Source organism: Phyllobates terribilis, unplaced genomic scaffold (assembly GCF_046119375.1).
Source record: "Phyllobates terribilis strain yellow unplaced genomic scaffold, ASM4611937v1 Scaffold_1__5_contigs__length_1240528914, whole genome shotgun sequence".
Lineage (NCBI taxonomy): Eukaryota > Metazoa > Chordata > Amphibia > Anura > Dendrobatidae > Phyllobates > Phyllobates terribilis.
In genome coordinates, this window is record NW_027362761.1 from 93,683,929 (window position 1) to 93,705,844 (window position 21,916).

A 21,916-nucleotide genomic window follows, 5' to 3' on the forward strand; every position below is an offset into this window, starting at 1 on the left:
ATTATATACTTAACAAAAAAGTGTTAAACAACTGAAAATATGTCTTATATTCTAGGTTCTTCAAAACAGCCACCTTTTGCTTAGATGACTGCTTTGCACACTCTTGGCATTCTCTTGATGAGCTTCAAGAGGTAGTCACCGGAAATGGTCTTCCAACAATATTGAAGGAGTTCCCAGAGATGCTTAGCACTTGTTGGCCCTTTTACCTTCACTCTGCGGTCCAGCTCACCCCAAACCATCTCGATTGGGATCAGGTCTGGTTACTGTGGAGGCCAGGTCATCTGGCGTAGCACCCCATCACTCTCCTTCTTGGTCAAATAGCCCTTACACAGCCTGGAGGTGTGTTTGGGATCATTGCCCTGTTGAAAAATAAATGATGGTCCATCTAAACGCAAACCGGATGGAATAGCATGCAGCTGCAAGATGCTGTGGTAGCCATGCTGGTTCAGTATGCCTTCAATTTTGAATAAATCCCCAACAGTGTCACCAGCAAAGCACCCCCACACCATCACACCTCCTCCTCCATGCTTCACGGTCGGAACCAGGCATGTAGAGTCCATCCGTTCACCTTTTCTGCGTTGCACAAAGACACGGTGGTTGGAACCAAAGATCTCAAATTTGGACTCATCAGACCAAAGCACAGATTTCCACTGGTCTAATGTCCATTCCTTATGTTGTTTAGCCCAAACAAGTCTCTTCTGCTTGTTGCCTGTCCTTAGCAGTGGTTTCCTAGCAGCTATTTTACCATGAAGGCCTGCTGCACAAAGTCTCCTCTTAACAGTTGTTGTAGAGATGTGTCTGCTGCTAGAACTCTGTGTAGCATTTACCTGGTCTCTAATCTGAGCTGCTGTTAACCTGCGATTTCTGAGGCTGGTGACTTGGATAAACTTATCCTCAGAAGAAGAGGTGAGTCTTGGTCTTCCTTTCCTGGGGCGGTCCTCATGTGAGCCAGTTTCTTTGTAGCGCTTGATGGTTTCTGCAACTGCACTTGGGGACACTTTCAAAGTTTTCCCAATTTTTTGCACTGACTGACCTTCATTTCTTAAAGTAATGATGGCCACTCATTTTTCTTTACTTAGCTGCTTTTTTCTTGCCATAATACAAATTCTAACAGTCTATGCAGTAGGACTATCAGCTGTGTTTCCACCAGACTTCTGCACAACACAGCTGATGGTCCCAACCCCATTTATAAGGCAAGAAATATCACTTATTAAACCTAGCAGGGCACACCTTTGAAGTGAAAAACAATTTCCGGTGACTACCTCATGAAGCTCATCAAGAGAATGCCAAGAGTGAGCAAAGCAGTCATCAAAGCAAAAGGTGGCTACTTTGAAGAACCTAGAATATAAGACATATTTTCAGTTGTTTCACACTTTTTTGTAAAGTATATAATTCCACATGTGTTAATTCATAGTTTTGATGCCTTCAGTGTGAATGTACAATTTTCATAGTCATGAAAATACAGAAAAATCTTTAAATGAGAAGGTGTGTCCAAACTTTTGGTCTGTACTGTATATATTTTTTAACAATTAATAATAATAGTTAATTTTTAACCCCTTAATTTTGCTACATATGATATTAACCATATAGGGGACCCTGTTATACCTATTCTGCTCATACTTCACTTTAGACCTTTTAGAGATCATTGTATCTTCAACTTGCTTAACTGTTCACAATAACATCAATGTCTACTATTTTTCAACATTCATGCAGAAAAGGGACCACTTTTTTTTACAGATGTGATGGCAGCATCATTTTATATGGACATTAATTTGAGTTGTGACATCCACAACCCAATCAGGTGAGCATCACTCTCACCAGCTACCTACTGTTACCTAATGCTATCATTCTATGTGCGCTTCTCTCTCTTTTCTTTCCCATTTAGCTCGATCTGACAGAGAGTTTGTAACTCTCTCTGTAAATATACCCTGTTGATTGTAAGGTCGTGAACGCAGTCTCTATGTTTTTTTCTGAATTCCACTGTATTGCTTTATAACTACAACCAATTTGAAAGATGAACTGAACTTTGATGTGGTCATAAATCAGCTGAGAGTTCAGAAAATTACAAAACTAATAATTAGAAAACTAGTTCACTAAATAATTAATAATACACTATTAATAATATAATAACCCGCACATCCACCTTGAGCAGAAACTATCTCCAACAAACATTTCTTTAAGTTACAAATAATATTGGGACAACAATGAGAAGGAATTTTGCATCATAGCAGTTTATCATAACCTTTGGTATGTCTTGACTGCACAACCCTATGTAATTCATGCCACTTCATTTCAAGGGTTAAGTTCAAGGCTCTGACTGCCTTTTCTATAAAATGTTTGCCTTCTTCAGGTCTCTTTTATTTGTTTTACTTGCTTGCTTTGAGCCATTGTCTTGTTGAATCACCCAATGTCTGTATGTCTTGATCTCATAGACTGCTGCCCTTACATTCTTCAGTAAAAAGTTTTGACACACCTTTGAATTCTTTGTTCAGTGATCACAAGACATTCCTGAGGCAGCCCCACAGCATGATGTTCTTTCCACAATACCTCATATTAGAAATGAGGCTTTGGTGTTAATGTCCAGTATTGTTTTTCCTTCAAACATGACATTCTGAATTTGGGCTAAAAAGTTCTATTTTTGTCTACTCTGTCAATAGAATTCATTTTCCAAAAAGCATTTTGGAGCATCCAGGTTGTCTGAGATGGGCCACAATGGTATTTTAAAGAGCCACAGCTTCTTTCATGGCATCCTTTCATGCAGACAATTTTTTGTTCAGTTTTTGCAATAGTTGGTGTATACATAGAGGGTTTTGCAATTTTTATAGTCTTTAGTACATATTTTGCTATTGCCCTTCAACTAATTCTCACCTCTTTCATGATTTTCCATTGTGCTCTAAAATAGAACCTGTCAGCAGGATTTTTCATAGTAAAACACACACAGAGCCATATTGGTGCTGTGATACTGATTAAAATGATACCTGCCTTGAAGAAATCCGTTTGGTGTAACTTCTACAAATAGTGCATTTAAGGATCTGCAGGAATTTCTGGCAAACTAATTGTGTACTGCATGTGACAATAATCTCCCATATTCCTCATATCTGACATGTGGGGTACCGTAGCAGGGTAGCAAGATAGAAGCCTTTTGTTATAAAGAAAAACATCCAAACCCGGCTATGGTTTCCAAAACCTACAAGTTTGCCGAAACCATCTGGGAAAACATGTTGTGGTCTAATGAGAACAAGGTTGAATTTTTTGGCCTTAATTCCAAAAGGTACTGTATATTTGGTGGAAAACCAACACTACACATCAGCAAAAGGGCACTATACCCACATTGAAGCATAGTGAAGGCAGCTTTATGCTTTATGGCTGTTTTTCTACAGCTGGAAATTAGTCTTTAGTTAATGTGGTGAGAGAATCCTGAACAGTTTCAAATATTAGTAAATTTTTTCATCAAATCCTCCAGAAGAAGATCAAAGTTTTAGAATGGATCATCCAGAGCCTAGACCTGAATAGAATTGAAAATGTGTAGGTTAACCTGAAGAGGGTGCTATACACAGGAAATGCCCTTACAATCTGACAGATTTGGAGTGCTACTGGAAGGAAAAATGGGTAAAGATTTATTGCCAATTATAGATGTGCCATGCTGATAGACTCTTACCAAAAAAGACTGAATGCTTTCATAAATTCAAATGGTGGGATGGTGGGGGCCCAGACGACTTAGCAATATTGGGCTCTAAAATTTCTGATGGTGGCCTGGTTGGCACCTACTGGTTAAATATTGATGGACGAATCTAACAATAAAACATCAATTTTTAGGGCCCAGACAACCTCTTTAAACTAAAGTTTGAATTATTACTCATTATTAGGCCTTGTATACAGCTGCGTTATGTGGACAGGGGAACATATATGTAAGAGGTCACGTCACAAAGTTATTTTGTTTACTCTAAAACTCATTAAGCATTTCAGGTAATAAAGATTTTTTTAAGACAGTCTTTATTATAACTTTTATCATTTATGCATATTCTCCAATACAAAATATGAAATTACTCTCCAAAGATCAATCATTTTTCCTTTTGCCTGTTACTTTCAGCAGTGTATACATTTTGTAAAGGAAATATGATTTTTATGTGATGCAGTTATCATTTATATTGGGCTGAAATTTGCTGGGACGTCTTTACTGAATGATTTACAAACGATTAAATGCTTTTTAGACTATCTTGTAAAATCAAATGCAAATATAAAAATGACTTTAGCAATAAAATCTAATATTAGGTTAACATCAGCAAGCACATTATGCATAAGAATAAGATATAGGGTAAATTATATCCTAAAAACCTTCCCAGAATGTTGCTATAATATAAGCAGGTAAAATGTACCTAATGTTTAGTGAGTCATTCTGTACTTCTCAGTGTCGGCGGTCCATAGAAATCTGCAGTTGAGAAAACTATTTTTCATTCTGTCATTTTATCTTTGACTCTTGTGGAATAGTTGGTACTTTTTATTTGCTCATATATAATTTATTTTTGGGTTTTATTTGTTGATTGAATTCTAAAAAATTGAATGAATTGAACAGTTGATGAGCGTCCTTACAGATAAGTTCTATTACTGGGCTCACGATGAAGCATCATAGAAAGGGAAAGTCCAGCCTGCAATGTGACACCCGTTAAATACATTCAGTAGGTGTGCAGTAAGCATTTTTGCTCAGTGGTTGAATATAATTACAGTATTTTAAAAAAAAAATTGCCACAGTAAAAAGCACTAGAGTAAAAATGGCTACACTTTTAAAGATTTTGGACAACCTGAAATACCGATATAGGCCAATTTATGTCTATTAGCCTCTTTCAATGTTTCTCATACGTGATACTTGTTGATCGGTCATTTTGTCTGAATTGTCTCATCTTCGCCCAAGACAACAACCTTCACAAAGAAAGCATTAATGACAAGTCATTCAGAAAATGGTCATCTGAAATCTCTTCAGATGACCTATATACTAGATCTAAATTTCTACTATACATAATATGCCTATAGTTCCATAGGGGTCATAGTGGTTTAAAGCAGGGTTCCCCAACTCCAGTCCTCAAGGCCCACCAACAGGCCATGTTTTCAGGATTCCCTTAGCATTGTCCAGGTGATAATTGCATCACCAGCACAGGCAATAATTCCATCACCTGTGCAATAGTAACGAAATCCTGAAAACATGACCTGTTGGTGGGCGTTGAGGACTAGAGTTGGGGAACCCTGGTTTAAAGTGCCCTCTATACCCACACAATGGAAATTTCACAATAAATGCATCCTGCATAGTTGACTTGCTTCTTCTCATTCCCTGTCCTTTGCTTTCACAATAGACTCTATTTTTTGGATGTCTGAGACACTCCACCTGCTGTGAGCTGGTCCATCTAAGAGTAAGGGCATGGTCTCCCAAAGCATGGGGTGCATAAACGAAGCTGGAAGCCATTTATATAGCAGGAAGAGAGATATTTTAATTATGTTATATTTATTGTGACATTTTTATTGTAAGGTGGGGTGTAAATTTAACTATACTAAAAACGTAATTATATAATTGAGTTTATTTACTAAATACTTTTACACCAGAGTACTGTAAAAGTACCTTTGCAGGAAGGTGGTGTGGTCCACGTCTGATTTTCCAAACAAACACTCCTGAACGATCCCTCTAACATGTACCCACTGTAGCAAGAATATGTCACCATGTCTCCATAATGATGAAACAATCCTCGGACCATTGCATTTTGCACATGAAAAGGAGGGCCACAAGAGATTTCTGAAAGAAGTAATTCAAAATATCCTTAATCTCCACTCATAAGTTTAACACCAACATTAAAATGGTCATTACTGTAAAAATCAATATATGTTGAGAGTTTTTTTAGGAGTCACCCTCTCTGTTCCCATGCATGTCTTACAAGTGCCACCATCCTGGAAGGTCCTAACAGATGGGAATTCAGGAGCTGTATTACTACTACCCTAACTGGCAGTTGTTGGCAGAGAGCAGCATCACTCTCCTGTAGAGTGCAGTAGAGATCAGTCAGAATGGAAACAAGAAAGAAGAGGTTAGCAGTGTCTGCTCTTAGATGTGAGGGGCTGCTGCCTGTGCACATTAGGTGGGTATTAAAAGCCAGTATTTACACTGTGTTCCAAATTATTATGCAAATAATATTTTCTCAGATTTTACCAAATTACCTATATGAATTGCAGTCATTGTAATTTTCCAGTCAAATAACTATTAGAGTACAATTGAAAGGTTTTTGTACAAACTGCCTATGATAACAGTATATTTTTTTAAAAATAAAAAACTCAAACTGCACTCAAAATGCATGTTCCAAATTATTATGCACAGCAGAGTTTTCAACCTATTCATTTTAATGAAAAACAAAAAATGGTCATTTTTTAAATTATAAGCATTAGCAGGTTATTACAAACTGAAATCAAACAGTTTTCAACTCAAAACTTTATTCTAGGTGATGTTACATTTGCACATAGGACCCCTTGTTCGAAAGGAGCTTCTGAACTCTCTCGTCCATTGAATTTGTCAGGTTTTGGACTGTTTCTGCTTTAATTGTTTTGCATGAGGACAGAATACCCTCCCAGAGCTGTTGCTTAGATGTGAACTGCCTCCCGCCATCATAGACACTCCTTTTGATGATGCTCCAGAGGTTCTCAATGGGGTTGAGGTCAGGGGAGCATGGGTGCCACACCTTAAGTTTGTCCCCTTTTATGCCCATAGCAGCCAGAGATGCAGATGTGTTATGTGCAGCATGAGACGGGGCATTATCATGCATGAAATGATCTCGATGGTCCAGATGGATGGAGGGGAGGATGGCTGGTTGATGGACACCCCATGCAAACACGGCTACGGCGCTAACAAGGAGGACGTGGAGTAATGTTTTGGGCTGGAATCATGGGGAGAGAGATTGTCGGCCCTTTTAGGATCCCTGAAGGGGTAAAGATGAACTCCATAATGTATGTTGAGTTTCTCAAACAGCACTTCCTTCCATGGTTCAAGAAGAAGAACCGTGCATTCCGCAGCAAGATCATTGTCATGCATGATAATGCCCTGTCTCATGCTGCACATAACACATCTGCATCTCTGGCTGCTATGGGCATAAAAGGGGACAAACTTATTGTATGGCACCCATGCTCCCCTGACCTCAACCCCATTGAGAACCTCTGGAGCATTATCAAAGGAGTGTCTATGATGGCGGGAGGCAGTTCACATCTAAGCAACAGCTCTGGGAGGGTATTCTGTCCTCATGCAAAACAATTAAAGCAGAAACCATCCAAAACCTGACAAATTCAATGGACGAGAGAGTTCAGAAGCTCCTTTTGAACAAGGGGTCCTATGTGCAAATGTAACATCACCTAGAATAAATTTTTGAGTTGAAAACTGTTTGATTTCAGTTTGTAATAACCTGCTAATGCTTATAATTTCAAAAATGGCCATTTTTTGTTCTTTATTAAAATGAAAAGGTTGAAAACTCTGCTGTGCATAATAATTTGGAACATGCATTTTGAGTGCAGTTTGAGTTTTTTATTTTTTTAAAAATATACTGTTATCATAGGCAGTTTGTACAAAAACCTTTCAATTGTACTCTAATAGTTATTTGACTGGAAAATTACAATGACTGCAATTCATATAGGTAATTTGGGAAAATCTGAGAAAATATTATTTGCATAATAATTTGGAACACAGTGTATTTGCAATATAAAGCCTTTGGGGTGCACTGTCAGCCTTCGTGGGCAAGGTATATCTTTCTATAAGTACTTAGAGTATAAGATATATTTTTATTCTTAAATTAGGTATTAAAGAGGTGTTCCATTACTCGGACAACCCCTTCTGAATCCCTTCAGTAAAATAATAACACTTATACGCACCTCCGGTGCTGGCGCCATTCCAGTGATGTTGGCACTGTCTCTCCCGTGACTTGCGTGACATTGTTATTAGTGGCCACTGCACTCTCCCTGCCTTTGGACGTATCATATGTATCCAAAAGAAGTGAGAGAGCAGGAACTCTCACTTCCTCCGGATGCATGTGATTAGTCTGATATAGGGGAGAGTGAAGCGCTGATTGACTACAGAGATTGCGTGATGTAACAATGCCGCGCGAGCCCCATAAAAGACAATGCTGACCTGACACCGCTGGAATGGCGCCAGCACAGGAGGTGAGTATAAGTGTTTTTATCTTACTGTCTGCAAACATATGTATTGAGAAGGAGTTGTCCAAGTAGTGGATAACCCCTCCAACTCTAGTCTGTGTCCCCGATTCATGAAAGCTGGCATTCCATACACGAGTCTTTATGAGGGCTGTGCATATATAGGATGTGCTGTATGCATTAAGAAGCACATGCCACTTAATTATATCAGCACATTTTCTCAGTGGTGTGCGCCTCGTCAGAAATGTTACTGGACTGGAGTATCATTTCTGGAGTAAGAAACGCTGACACTATTGATCAATTTAGCAGGAGGGTAAAGCCATGGGCAGTCTCGCCTGGCTCCTCCTATTGCGGAAGAGCTGCTTGAAATTGGCGTGATAAACTATGTGTTTGGAAACACTTTGATTAATTGCTACCTGAATGTGACCTCACAACTAATACTACAGCGACCTCATTTATAATTTCCTGGCTGGTAATTGCAGTTATTCAGGTAGATGTGGTCTCTTTCCTGACTTCTAACTCAATCAACCAAGCTGGGTATAACGTTGCATGGAGTTATTATGATTCACTACAGCATATGTCTTCTTAATACATGACCCCAATGGTGCTGACTGTTGTAATGAATTTCTGTTGTCACATATGGCATGACTAGTTTAAGTAAAGAGCTATACAATGCAACAAAAGTTCATTAGAAATAGACCCACATAATCTTGAAGGCTTCAAAGCGTTACACTGAGATCGACCATATAAATGTGCAATTTATTTATTCTGAAAATTTTCAGCTGTTCCTGCCCAGTACTTCTAACTTCTACTCTGGCCTTTGTTAAAAGTGACAGAATGGCACAAGATCTATAAATGGGCTCTATGACATATGGATATGATGGAGAAGTGTATCAATTTATGGGAGCACCTGTATTAGCTAGAGATGAGAAAGAAAAATAATAATACTACAGTCATCCATCTAAGAAACCGGATCTGAAGAGATGTTTGCCTGGGTGTCCAGTTAGGCCTGCCCTTTTAATCGCCTGATTTTTTACATTACATGATTAATATATGAGGCAATTTACATGATAACACCTACTTTCACACTTGGCAGTTGCTTTTGTCCAAGTTAAATCAGCATTGCATGTTATAATTGATTTGCCAACAAGACGATAGCCCTTTCGACATTTCATGGACAATTTTTGGCCAACAAAGAATTCAGTTTCTGTCAGAACTGCATTGTCTGGGATAACAAATGGCACAGGACAAGGGTTTGCTAATGAAAGACAAAGAAAACAATTTAATTAATGCAAAAAATTCAGTGACAACACAGACATTGTATATTTAGTGAATAGTTGTTTTTATTTGTGTTATATTTGTTTCCTTCACTGTTGAACTGTATTTTATGCACATATTCTTCTTAAGAGCTCATTTAGACAACCATTTTTTTTAACGTATGAGAAAAACGGACTGCGCATCAACAGTGTTTTTGATATGAGTGTCATCAGAGCTTGAGCAGAGTGGCATCAGAGTTTGAGCAGAGCACCATAAGAGTTTCAGCAGAGTGCCATCAGAGCTTCAATAGAGTTTCAGAGTTTCAGCAGAGTGCCATCAGTTTCATCAGAGTGCCATCAAAGTTTCACCAGAGTGCCCTCAGAGCTTCAGTACAGTGTCAGAGTTTCAGCAGAGTGCCATCAAAGTTTCAGCAGTGCCACCAGAGTTTGAGCATAGTGTGATCAGAGTTTGAGCAGAGTGCCATCAGTTTGAGCAGAGTGCCATCAGAGTTCCAGCAGAGTGCCATCAAAGTTTCAGCAGAGTGCCACCAGAGTTTGAGCATAGTGCCATCAGAGTTTCAGCAGAGTGCCATCAGAGTTTCAGCAGAGTGCCATCAAAGTTTCAGCAGAGTGCCATCAGAGTTTGAGCATAGTGCCATCAGAGTTTCAGCAGACTGCCATCAGAGTTTCAGCAGAGGGCCATCAGAGTTTCAGCAGAGTGCCATCAAAGTTTCAGCAGAGTGCCATCAGAGTTTCAGCAGAGTGCCACCAGAGTTTGAGCATAGTGCCATCAGAGTTTCAGCAGAGTGCCATCAGTTTGAGCAGAGTGCCATCAGAGTTTCAGAAGAGTGCCATCAAAGTTTCAGCAGAGTGCCGTTAGAGCTTCAGCAGAGTGCCATCAGAGTTTCAGCAGAGTGCCATCAAAGTTTCAGCAGAGTGCCATCAGAGTTTCAACAGAGTGCCATTGGAGCTTCAGTAGAGTGTCATAAGACTGAGTTTCAATTTTTCTCAGATTTTTCTCAGATTAGGAAAAAAAAAAGTTTCTCCAACTTCTCCTATCAACCAGTCTGTGAAAAACATCAGCACACATATGGCATCTGAGTGATGTCCGATTTTTTCACAGACCCGTAAACTTGCATTGGCGATTTTAATCCAACACTCAGATCATTATTGGAAATTTCTCCATAATTTTGTGCACATCACTCAGTCCCATGATAAAATTGAATGTAAGCAGCCCCATAGACTATCGTAGGTATGAATTCTATCTGTGAAAAACATAGATAGTACTTGTAGGTGAAAAAAGGACTTCTGAATTAGGCATAATAAATACATGTAGGATCATCGCTGGTCAATTTACCCTGCAGGTTTTCTCCACATCAGAAAATCTTATCGACTGTGTTGGTGCTGTAAAATGCAGTGAAATTGTTCAGAAATTCTGGATGGCAAATCCACTACAAACATATCCTAGGAGAACAGGACTAAAATATACAAGTTCTACTGTTTATCATTTCCTTTAATCTATAATATAACCGGGGATGCGTGACTCTGTCTGAAGCCTTTATAGACTGCGCAAGCGTGACAAGCCTGTGCAGTCTGGCTCCAGACAGAAGCACGCATGGAGCCGTTATACAGGTAAGAGGAGTGCATGGCGCCGAAGATCACGGTATGCGTAGACACTGAGCGCATACCGCATTCTCCGGCGCCATACTTACATACTGTACCTGACTGGGAGGAGCGTTGCTGCGGCGCCTCTCTTCGCCGGAGACCGAGGCAGGAGGGAGGCGTCAGAATCGCTGCATGCGCATAGCGCTAACTGGCGCCAATTTACTGAAGACACATTTGTAGTGTGTCTTCAGCAAAATGGTGCCGGACAACGCGGTATGGACACGCGCGTACTCACGTGCCACACTCCTCCCTCGGCCTCTGTCAGCACAGGACACAGCAGTGTTGGAGCACAGGGAAGAAAGGTGAGTATAAGTGTTTATTTTTTTGTATGTGTGTGCAGCGTGAAAGGGATTAGGGGTGCCATACATACCAGGATTGGGGGGTGAGGGGTCCACGCATACCAGGATGGAGGGGTACCATACATACCAGAATTGGGGGATGAGGGGACCATGAATACCAGGATTGGGGGGTGAGGGGACCATGCATACCAGGAATGTGGGGTGAGGGGACCATGCATACCAGGATTGGGGGGTGAGGTGACCATGCATACCAGGATTGTGGGGTGAGGGGATCATGCATACCAGGATTGGGGGGTGAGGGGACCATGCATAACAGGATTGTGGGGTGAGGGGATAATGCATACCAGGATTGGGGGGTGAGGGGACCATGCATACCAGGATTGTGGGGTGAGGGGACCATGCATACCAGGATTGTGGAGTGAGTGGATCATGCATACCAAGATGAGGGGTATCACACATACCAGGATAGGGGGATGGGGGGACCATGCATACCAGGATTGGGGGGTGAGGGGACCATGCATACCAGGAATGGGGGGTGAGGGGTACCACACATATCAGGATTGGGGGGTGAGGGGACCATGCATACCAGGATGAGGGGTACCACACATACCATTATTGGGGGGTAAGGGCACCATGCATACCAGGACTTGGGGGTGAGGGGACCATGCACACCAGGATTGGGGGGTGAGGGGACCATGCATACCAGGATTGGGGGGTGAGGGGACCACGCATACCAGGATTGGGAGGGTGAGGGGACCACGCATACCAAGATTGGGAGTGTGAGGGGACCATGCGTACCAGGATGAGGGGTATCACACATACCATGATTAGGGGGTGAGGGGACCATGCATACCAGGATTTGGGGGTGAGGGGACCATGCATACCAGGATTGGGGGGTGAGGGGACCATGCATACCAGGATTGGGGGGTGAGGGGTACCACACATACCAGGATTGGGGGGTGAGGGGACCATGCATACCAGGATGAGGGGTACCACACATACCATTATTGGAGGGTAAGGACACCATGCATACCAGGATTTGGGGGTGAGGGGACCATGCATACCAGGATTGGGGGGTGAGGGGACTATGCATACCAGGATTGGGGGGTGAGGGGACCATGCATACCAGGATTGGGGGGTGAGGGGACCACGCATACCAGGATTGGGAGGGTGAGAGGACCATGCATACCAGGAGGAGTGGTACCACACATATCATGGTTAGGGGGTGAGGGGACCATGCATACCAGGATTTGGGGGTGAGGGGACAATGCATACCAGAATTGGGGGGTGAGGGGACCATGCATACCAGAGTTGGGGTGTGAGAGGTGCCATGCATACCAGAATAGGGATGAGGGGTACCATGCATACCAGGATGTGGGATGGGGGGCCATGCATTCCAGGATGAGGGGTACCATGCATACCAGAATAGGGATGAGGGGTACCATGCATACCAGGATAAGGGATGGAGTGCCATGCATACCTGGATTGGGGGATGAGTAGTGGCATGCATACGAGGATGAGAGATTGGGTACCATACATACCAGGATTGGGATGAGGGGTGCCATGTATACCAAATTTGGGATGAGGGGGGCATGCATACCAGGATTGGGATTAGGGGTGCAATGTATACCAGATTTGGAATGAGGGGTGCCATACATAACAGGATTGAGGATGAGAGGTGCCATGCATACCAGGATTGGGGATGAGGGATGCCATGCATACCAGGATTGGGGATGAGGGGTGCCATGTATACCAGGATTGGGGATGAGGGGTGCCATGCATACCAGGATTTTGAAGAGGGGTGCCATGCATACCAGGATTGGAGATGAGGGAGCCATGCATACCAGGATTGGGGATGAGGGAGCCATGCATACCAGGATTGGGGATGAGGCAGCCATGCATACCAGGATAGGGATGTGGGGGGGCCATGCATATCAGGATTCGGATGAGGGGCCATGCATTCCAGGATTGGGGATGAGAGGTCCCATGTATACCAGAATAGGGATGAGGGGTACCATGTATACCAGGATTGGGGATGAGGGGCCCATGCATACCAGGACAGGGATGAGGAGTGCCATGCATACCAGGACGGGGGTGAGGGAGCCATACATACCAGGATGGGGGTGAGGAAGCCATGCATACCAAGATTGGGGATGAGGGAGCCATGCATACCAGGATTGGGGATGAGGGAGCCATGCATACCAGGATTGGGGATGAGGGAGCCATGCATACCAGGATTGAGCATGAGGGAGCCATACATACCAGGATTAAGGATGAGGGGTGGCATGCATAACAGGATTAGGGATGGGGCGCCATGCATACCAGGATTGGGGATGAGGGTTGCCATACATACCAGGATTGGGGATGAGGGAGCCATGCATTCCAGGGTTTGGGATGAGGTGTGTCATGCATACCAGGATTGGGGATGAGGGAGCCATGCATACCAGGATTGGGCATGAGGGAGCCATGCATACCAGGATTGAGGATGAGGGGTGGCATGCATAACAGGATTGGGGGGTGAGGGGACCATGCATACCAGGAGGGGGGTGAGGGGACCATGCATACAAGGATTGGGGCGTGAGGGGACCATGCATACCAGGATTGGGGGGTGAGGCGACCATGCATACCAGGATGAGGGATACCACACATATCAGTATTGGGGGGTGAGGGCATCATGCATACCAGGATTGGGGATGAGGGGTGGCATGCATAACAGGATTGGGGGGTGAGGGGACCATGCATACCAGGATTGTGGGGTGAGGGGATCATGCATACCAGGATGAGGGGTACCACACATACCAGGATTGGGGGATGAGGGGACCATGCATACCAGGATTGGGGATAAGGGGTGGCATGCATAACAGGATTGGGGGGTGAGGGGACCATGCATACCAGGATTGGAGGGTGAGGGGACGATGCATACAAGGATTGGGGGGTGAGGGGACCATGCATACCAGAATTGGGGGGTGAGGGGACCATTCATACCAGGATGAGGGATACCACACATCAGGATTGGGGGTGAGGGCATCATGCATACCAGGATTGGGGGTGAGGGGATCATGCATACTAGGATTGGGGGGTGAGGGGACCATGCATACCAGGATTGAGGGGTGAGGGGACTATGCATACCAGGATTGTGGGGTGAGAGGATCATGCATACCAGGATGAGGGGTACCACACATACCAGGATTGGGGGATGAGGGGACCATGCATACCAGGATTGGGGTGTGAGGGGACCATGCATACCAGGATTGGGGGGTGAGGGGACCGTGCATACCAGGATTGGGGGGTGAGGGGTACCACACATACCAGGATTGTGGGGTGAGGGGACCATGCATACCAGGATTGGGGCTACCACACATACCATTATTGGGGGGTAAGGGCACCATGCATACCAGGATTGGGGGGTGAGGGGACCATGCATACCAGGATTGGGGTGTGAGGGGACCAAGCATACCAGGATTGGGGGTGAGGGGACCACGCATACCAGGATTGGGATGGTGAGGGGACCATGAGTACCAGGATGAGGGGTACCACACATACCATGATTAGGGGGTGAAGGGACCATGCATACCAGGATTGGGGGGTGAGGGGACCATGCAAACCAGGATTGGGGTGTGAGAGGTGCCATGCATACCAGGATAGGGATGAGGGGTACCATGCACACTAGGATGAGGGATTGGGTGCCATGCATACCAGGATTGGGGGATGAGGAGGCCATACATACCAGGATTGGGGGATGAGGGATGCCATACATCCCAGAATAGGGATGAGGGGTACCATGCATACCAGGATGAGGGATGGGGTGCAATGCAAACCAGGATTGGGGGATGAGTAGTGCCTTCCATACCAGGATGAGGGATTGGGTACCATACATAACAGGATTGGGATGAAGGGTGCTATGTATACCAAATTTGAGATGAGGGGGGCATGCATACCAGGATTGGGATGAGGGTTGCAATGCATACCAGATTTGGAATGAGGGGTGCCATGCATACCAGGATTGAGGATGAGGGTTGCCATGTATACCAGGATTGGGGATGAGGGGTGCCATGCATACCAGGATTGGGGGGTGAGGGGTACCACACATACCAGGATTGGGGGGTGAGGGGACCATGCATACCAGGATGAGGGGTACCACACATACCATTATTGGAGAGTAAGGGCACCATGCATACCAGGATTTGGGGGTGAGGGGACCATGCATACCAGGATTGGGGGGTGAGGGGACTATGCATACCAGGATTGGGGGGTGAGGGGACCATGCATACCAGGATTGGGGGCTGAGGGGACCACGCATACCAGGATTGGGAGGGTGAGGGGACCATGCATACCAGGAGGAGTGGTACCACACATATCATGGTAAGGGGGTGAGGGGACCATGCATACCAGGATTTGGGGGTGAGGGGACAATGCATACCAGAATTGGGGGGTGAGGGGACCATGCATACCAGAGTTGGGGTGTGAGAGGTGCCATGCATACCAGAATAGGGATGAGGGGTACCATGCATACCAGGATGAGGGATGGGGGGCCATGCATTCCAGGATGAGGGGTACCATGCATACCAGAATAGGGATGAGGGGTACCATGCATACCAGGATAAGGGATGGAGTGCCATGCATACCAGGATTGGGGGATGAGTAGTGGCATGCATACGAGGATGAGAGATTGGGTACCATACATACCAGGATTGGGATGAGGGGTGCCATGTATACCAAATTTGGGATGAGGGGGGCATGCATACCAGGATTGGGATTAGGGGTGCAATGTATACCAGATTTGGAATGAGGGGTGCCATACATAACAGGATTGAGGATGAGAGGTGCCATGCATACCAGGATTGGGGATGAGGGATGCCATGCATACCAGGATTTTGAAGAGGGGTGCCATGCATACCAGGATTGGAGATGAGGGAGCCATGCATACCAGGATTGGGGATGAGGGAGCCATGCATACCAGGATTGGGGATGTGGGGGGGCCATGCATACCAGGATTCGGATGAGGGGCCATGCATACCAGGATTGGGGATGAGGGGTCCCATGTATACCAGAATAGGGATGAGGGGTACCATGTATACCAGGATTGGGGATGAGGGGCCCATGCATACCAGGACAGGGATGAGGAGTGCCATGCATACCAGGACGGGGGTGAGGGAGCCATACATACCAGGATGGGGGTGAGGAAGCCATGCATACCAAGATTGGGGATGAGGGAGCCATGCATACCAGGATTGGGGATGAGGGAGCCATGCATACCAGGATTGGGGATGAGGGAGCCATGCATACCAGGATTGAGCATGAGGGAGCCATACATACCAGGATTAAGGATGAGGGGTGGCATGCATAACAGGATTAGGGATGGGGCGCCATGCATACCAGGATTGGGGATGAGGGTTGCCATACATACCAGGATTGGGGATGAGGGAGCCATGCATTCCAGGGTTTGGGATGAGGGGTGTCATGCATACCAGGATTGGGGATGAGGGAGCCATGCATACCAGGATTGGGCATGAGGGAGCCATGCATACCAGGATTGAGGATGAGGGGTGGCATGCATAACAGGATTGGGGGGTGAGGGGACCATGCATACCAGGAGGGGGGTGAGGGGACCATGCATACAAGGATTGGGGGGTGAGGGGACCATGCATACCAGGATTGGGGGGTGAGGCGACCATGCATACCAGGATGAGGGATACCACACATATCAGTATTGGGGGGTGAGGGCATCATGCATACCAGGATTGGGGATGAGGGGTGGCATGCATAACAGGATTGGGGGGTGAGGGGACCATGCATACCAGGATTGTGGGGTGAGGGGATCATGCATACCAGGATGAGGGGTACCACACATACCAGGATTGGGGGATGAGGGGACCATGCATACCAGGATTGGGGATAAGGGGTGGCATGCATAACAGGATTGGGGGGTGAGGGGACCATGCATACCAGGATTGGAGGGTGAGGGGACGATGCATACAAGGATTGGGGGGTGAGGGGACCATGCATACCAGAATTGGGGGGTGAGGGGACCATTCATACCAGGATGAGGGATACCACACATCAGGATTGGGGGTGAGGGCATCATGCATACCAGGATTGGGGGTGAGGGGATCATGCATATTAGGATTGGGGGGTGAGGGGACCATGCATACCAGGATTGAGGGGTGAGGGGACTATGCATACCAGGATTGTGGGGTGAGAGGATCATGCATACCAGGATGAGGGGTACCACACATACCAGGATTGGGGGATGAGGGGACCATGCATACCAGGATTGGGGTGTGAGGGGACCATGCATACCAGGATTGGGGGGTGAGGGGACCGTGCATACCAGGATTGGGGGGTGAGGGGTACCACACATACCAGGATTGTGGGGTGAGGGGACCATGCATACCAGAATGGGGGCTACCACACATACCATTATTGGGGGGTAAGGGCACCATGCATACCAGGATTGGGGGGTGAGGGGACCATGCATACCAGGATTGTGGGGTGAGGGGATCATGCATACCAGGATGAGGGGTACCACACATACCAGGATTGGGGGATGAGGGGACCATGCATACCAGGATTGGGGATAAGGGGTGGCATGCATAACAGGATTGGGGGGTGAGGGGACCATGCATACCAGGATTGGAGGGTGAGGGGACGATGCATACAAGGATTGGGGGGTGAGGGGACCATGCATACCAGAATTGGGGGGTGAGGGGACCATTCATACCAGGATGAGGGATACCACACATCAGGATTGGGGGTGAGGGCATCATGCATACCAGGATTGGGGGTGAGGGGATCATGCATATTAGGATTGGGGGGTGAGGGGACCATGCATACCAGGATTGAGGGGTGAGGGGACTATGCATACCAGGATTGTGGGGTGAGAGGATCATGCATACCAGGATGAGGGGTACCACACATACCAGGATTGGGGGATGAGGGGACCATGCATACCAGGATTGGGGTGTGAGGGGACCATGCATACCAGGATTGGGGGGTGAGGGGACCGTGCATACCAGGATTGGGGGGTGAGGGGTACCACACATACCAGGATTGTGGGGTGAGGGGACCATGCATACCAGAATGGGGGCTACCACACATACCATTATTGGGGGGTAAGGGCACCATGCATACCAGGATTGGGGGGTGAGGGGACCATGCATACCAGGATTGTGGGGTGAGGGGATCATGCATACCAGGATGAGGGGTACCACACATACCAGGATTGGGGGATGAGGGGACCATGCATACCAGGATTGGGGATAAGGGGTGGCATGCATAACAGGATTGGGGGGTGAGGGGACCATGCATACCAGGATTGGAGGGTGAGGGGACGATGCATACAAGGATTGGGGGGTGAGGGGACCATGCATACCAGAATTGGGGGGTGAGGGGACCATTCATACCAGGATGAGGGATACCACACATCAGGATTGGGGGTGAGGGCATCATGCATACCAGGATTGGGGGTGAGGGGATCATGCATATTAGGATTGGGGGGTGAGGGGACCATGCATACCAGGATTGAGGGGTGAGGGGACTATGCATACCAGGATTGTGGGGTGAGAGGATCATGCATACCAGGATGAGGGGTACCACACATACCAGGATTGGGGGATGAGGGGACCATGCATACCAGGATTGGGGTGTGAGGGGACCATGCATACCAGGATTGGGGGGTGAGGGGACCGTGCATACCAGGATTGGGGGGTGAGGGGTACCACACATACCAGGATTGTGGGGTGAGGGGACCATGCATACCAGAATGGGGGCTACCACACATACCATTATTGGGGGGTAAGGGCACCATGCATACCAGGATTGGGGGGTGAGGGGACCATGCATACCAGGATTGGGGGGTGAGGGGACCATGCATACCAGGATTGGGGGGTGAGGGGACCACGCATACCAGGATTGGGAGGGTGAGGGGACCATGCGTACCAGGATGAGGGGTACCACACATACCATGATTAGGGGGTGAAGGGACCATGCATACCAGGATTGGGGGGTGAGGGGACCATGCAAACCAGGATTGGGGTGTGAGAGGTGCCATGCATACCAGGATAGGGATGAGGGGTACCATGCACACTAGGATGAGGGATTGGGTGCCATGCATACCAGGATTGGGGGATGAGGAGGCCATACATACCAGGATTGGGGGATGAGGGATGCCATACATCCCAGAATAGGGATGAGGGGTACCATGCATACCAGGATGAGGGATGGGGTGCAATGCAAACCAGGATTGGGGGATGAGTAGTGCCTTCCATACCAGGATGAGGGAATGGGTACCATACATAACAGGATTGGGATGAGGGGTGCTATGTATACCAAATTTGAGATGAGGGGGGCATGCATACCAGGATTGGGATGAGGGTTGCAATGCATACCAGATTTGGAATGAGGGGTGCCATGCATACCAGGATTGAGGATGAGGGGTGCCATGCATACCAGGATTGGGGATGAGGGGTGCCATGCATACCAGGATTGGGTATGAGGGGTGCCATGCATACCAGGATTTTGAAGAGGGGTGCCATGCATACCAGGATAGGGATGTGGGGGGGCCATGCATACCAGGATTCGGATGAGGGGCCATGCATACCAGTATAGGGATGAGGGGTACCATTTATACGAGGATAGGGATGAGGGGCTAACGCATACCAGGACAGGGATGAGGAGTGCCATGCATACCAGAATAGGGATGAAGAGTGCCATACATACCAGGATGGGGGTAAGGGAGCCATGCATACCAGGATTGGGGATGAGGGAGCCATGCATACCAGGATTGGGGATGAGGGGTGCCATGCTTACCAGGATTGGGGATGAGGGAGCCATGTATACCAGGATTGGGCATGAGGGAGCCATGCATACCAGGATTGAGGATGAGGGGTGGCATGCATAACAGGATTGGGGATGAGGTGCCATGCATACCAGGATTGGGGATGAGGGGTGCCATACATACCAGGATTGGGGAAGAGGTAGCTATGCATACCAGGATTGGGGATGAGGGAGCCATGCATACCAGGATTGGGGGGTGAGGGGACCATACATACCAGGATTGTGGGGTGAGGGGATCATGCATACCAGGATGAGGGGTACCACACATACCAGGATTGGGGGATGAGGGGACCATGCATACCAGGATTGGGGTGTGAGGGGACCATGCATACTAGGATTGGGGGGTGAGGGGACCATGCATACCAGGATTGGGGGGTGAGGGGTACCACACATACCAGGATTGGGGGGTGAGGGGACCATGCATACCAGGATGAGGGGTACTACACATACCATTATTGGGGGGTAAGGGCACCATGCATACCAGGATTGGGGGGTGAGGGGATCATGCATGCCAGGATTGGGGGGTGAGGAGACCACGCATACCAGGATTGGGAGGGTGAGGGGACCATGCGTACCAGGATGAGGGGTACCACACATACCATGATTAGGGGGTGAAGGGACCATGCATACCAGGATTGGGGGGTGAGGGGACCATGCAAACCAGGATTAGGGTGTGAGAGGTGCCATGCATACCAGGATAGGGATGAGGGGTACCATGCATACTAGGATGAGGAATTGGGTGCCATGCATACCAGGATTGGGGGATGAGGAGGCCATACATACCAGGATTGGGGGATGAGGGGTGCCATACATACCAGAATAGGGATGAGGGGTATCATGCATACCAGGATGAGGGATGGGGTGCCATGCATACCAGGATTGGGGGATGAGTAGTGCCTTGCATACCAGGATGAGGGATTGGGTACCATACATAACAGGACTGGGATGAGGGGTTCTATGTATACCAAATTTGAGAAGAGGGGGACATGCATACCAGGATTGGGATGAGGGGTGCAATGTATACCAGATTTGGAATGAGGGGTGCCATGCATACCAGGATTGGGGATGAGGGGTGCCATGCATACCAGGATTGGGTATGAGGGGTGCCATGCATACCAGGATCTTGAAGAGGGGTGCCATGCATACCAGGATTGGAGATGAGGGAGCCATGCATACCAAGATTGTGGATGAGGGAGCCATTCATACCAGGATTGGGGATGAGGGGGACATGCATACCAGGATAGGGATGTGGGGGGGCCATGCATACCAGGATTCGAAAGAGGGGCCATGCATACCAGGATAGGGATGAGGGGTACCATGTATACCAGGATAGGGATGAGGGGCCCATGCATACCAGGACAGGGATGAGGAGTGCCATGCATACCAGGATAGGGATGAAGAGTGCCATACATACCAGGATGGGGGTGAGGGAGCCATGCATACCAGGATTGGCGATGAGGGAGCCATGCATACCAGGATTGGGGATGATGGGTACCATGCTTACCAGGATTGGGAATGAGGGAGCCATGTATACCAGGATTGGGCATGAGGGAGCCATGCATACCAGGATTGAGGATGAGGGGTGGCATGCATAACAGGATTGGGGATGAGGTGGCATGCATACCAGGATTGGGGATGAGGGGTGCCGTACATACCAGGATTGGGGAAGAGGTAGCTATACATACCAGGACTGGG

The 21,916-nt window shown here is 47.1% G+C and overlaps 1 protein-coding gene across 1 annotated transcript in view; it reads right to left on the reverse strand.

Moving 5' to 3' along the window:
- SVEP1 (sushi, von Willebrand factor type A, EGF and pentraxin domain containing 1) overlaps nt 1–21,916 on the reverse strand; it is a 469,484-nt gene that overhangs the window by 40,705 nt on the left and 406,863 nt on the right. The window contains exons 45-46 of the mRNA XM_073664736.1: nt 9,248–9,424; nt 5,609–5,779 (exon numbers count right to left, since the gene is read on the reverse strand). Of these exons, the coding sequence (XP_073520837.1) occupies nt 5,609–5,779; nt 9,248–9,424 (348 nt within the window). The remainder of the gene's footprint in view (nt 1–5,608; nt 5,780–9,247; nt 9,425–21,916) is intronic.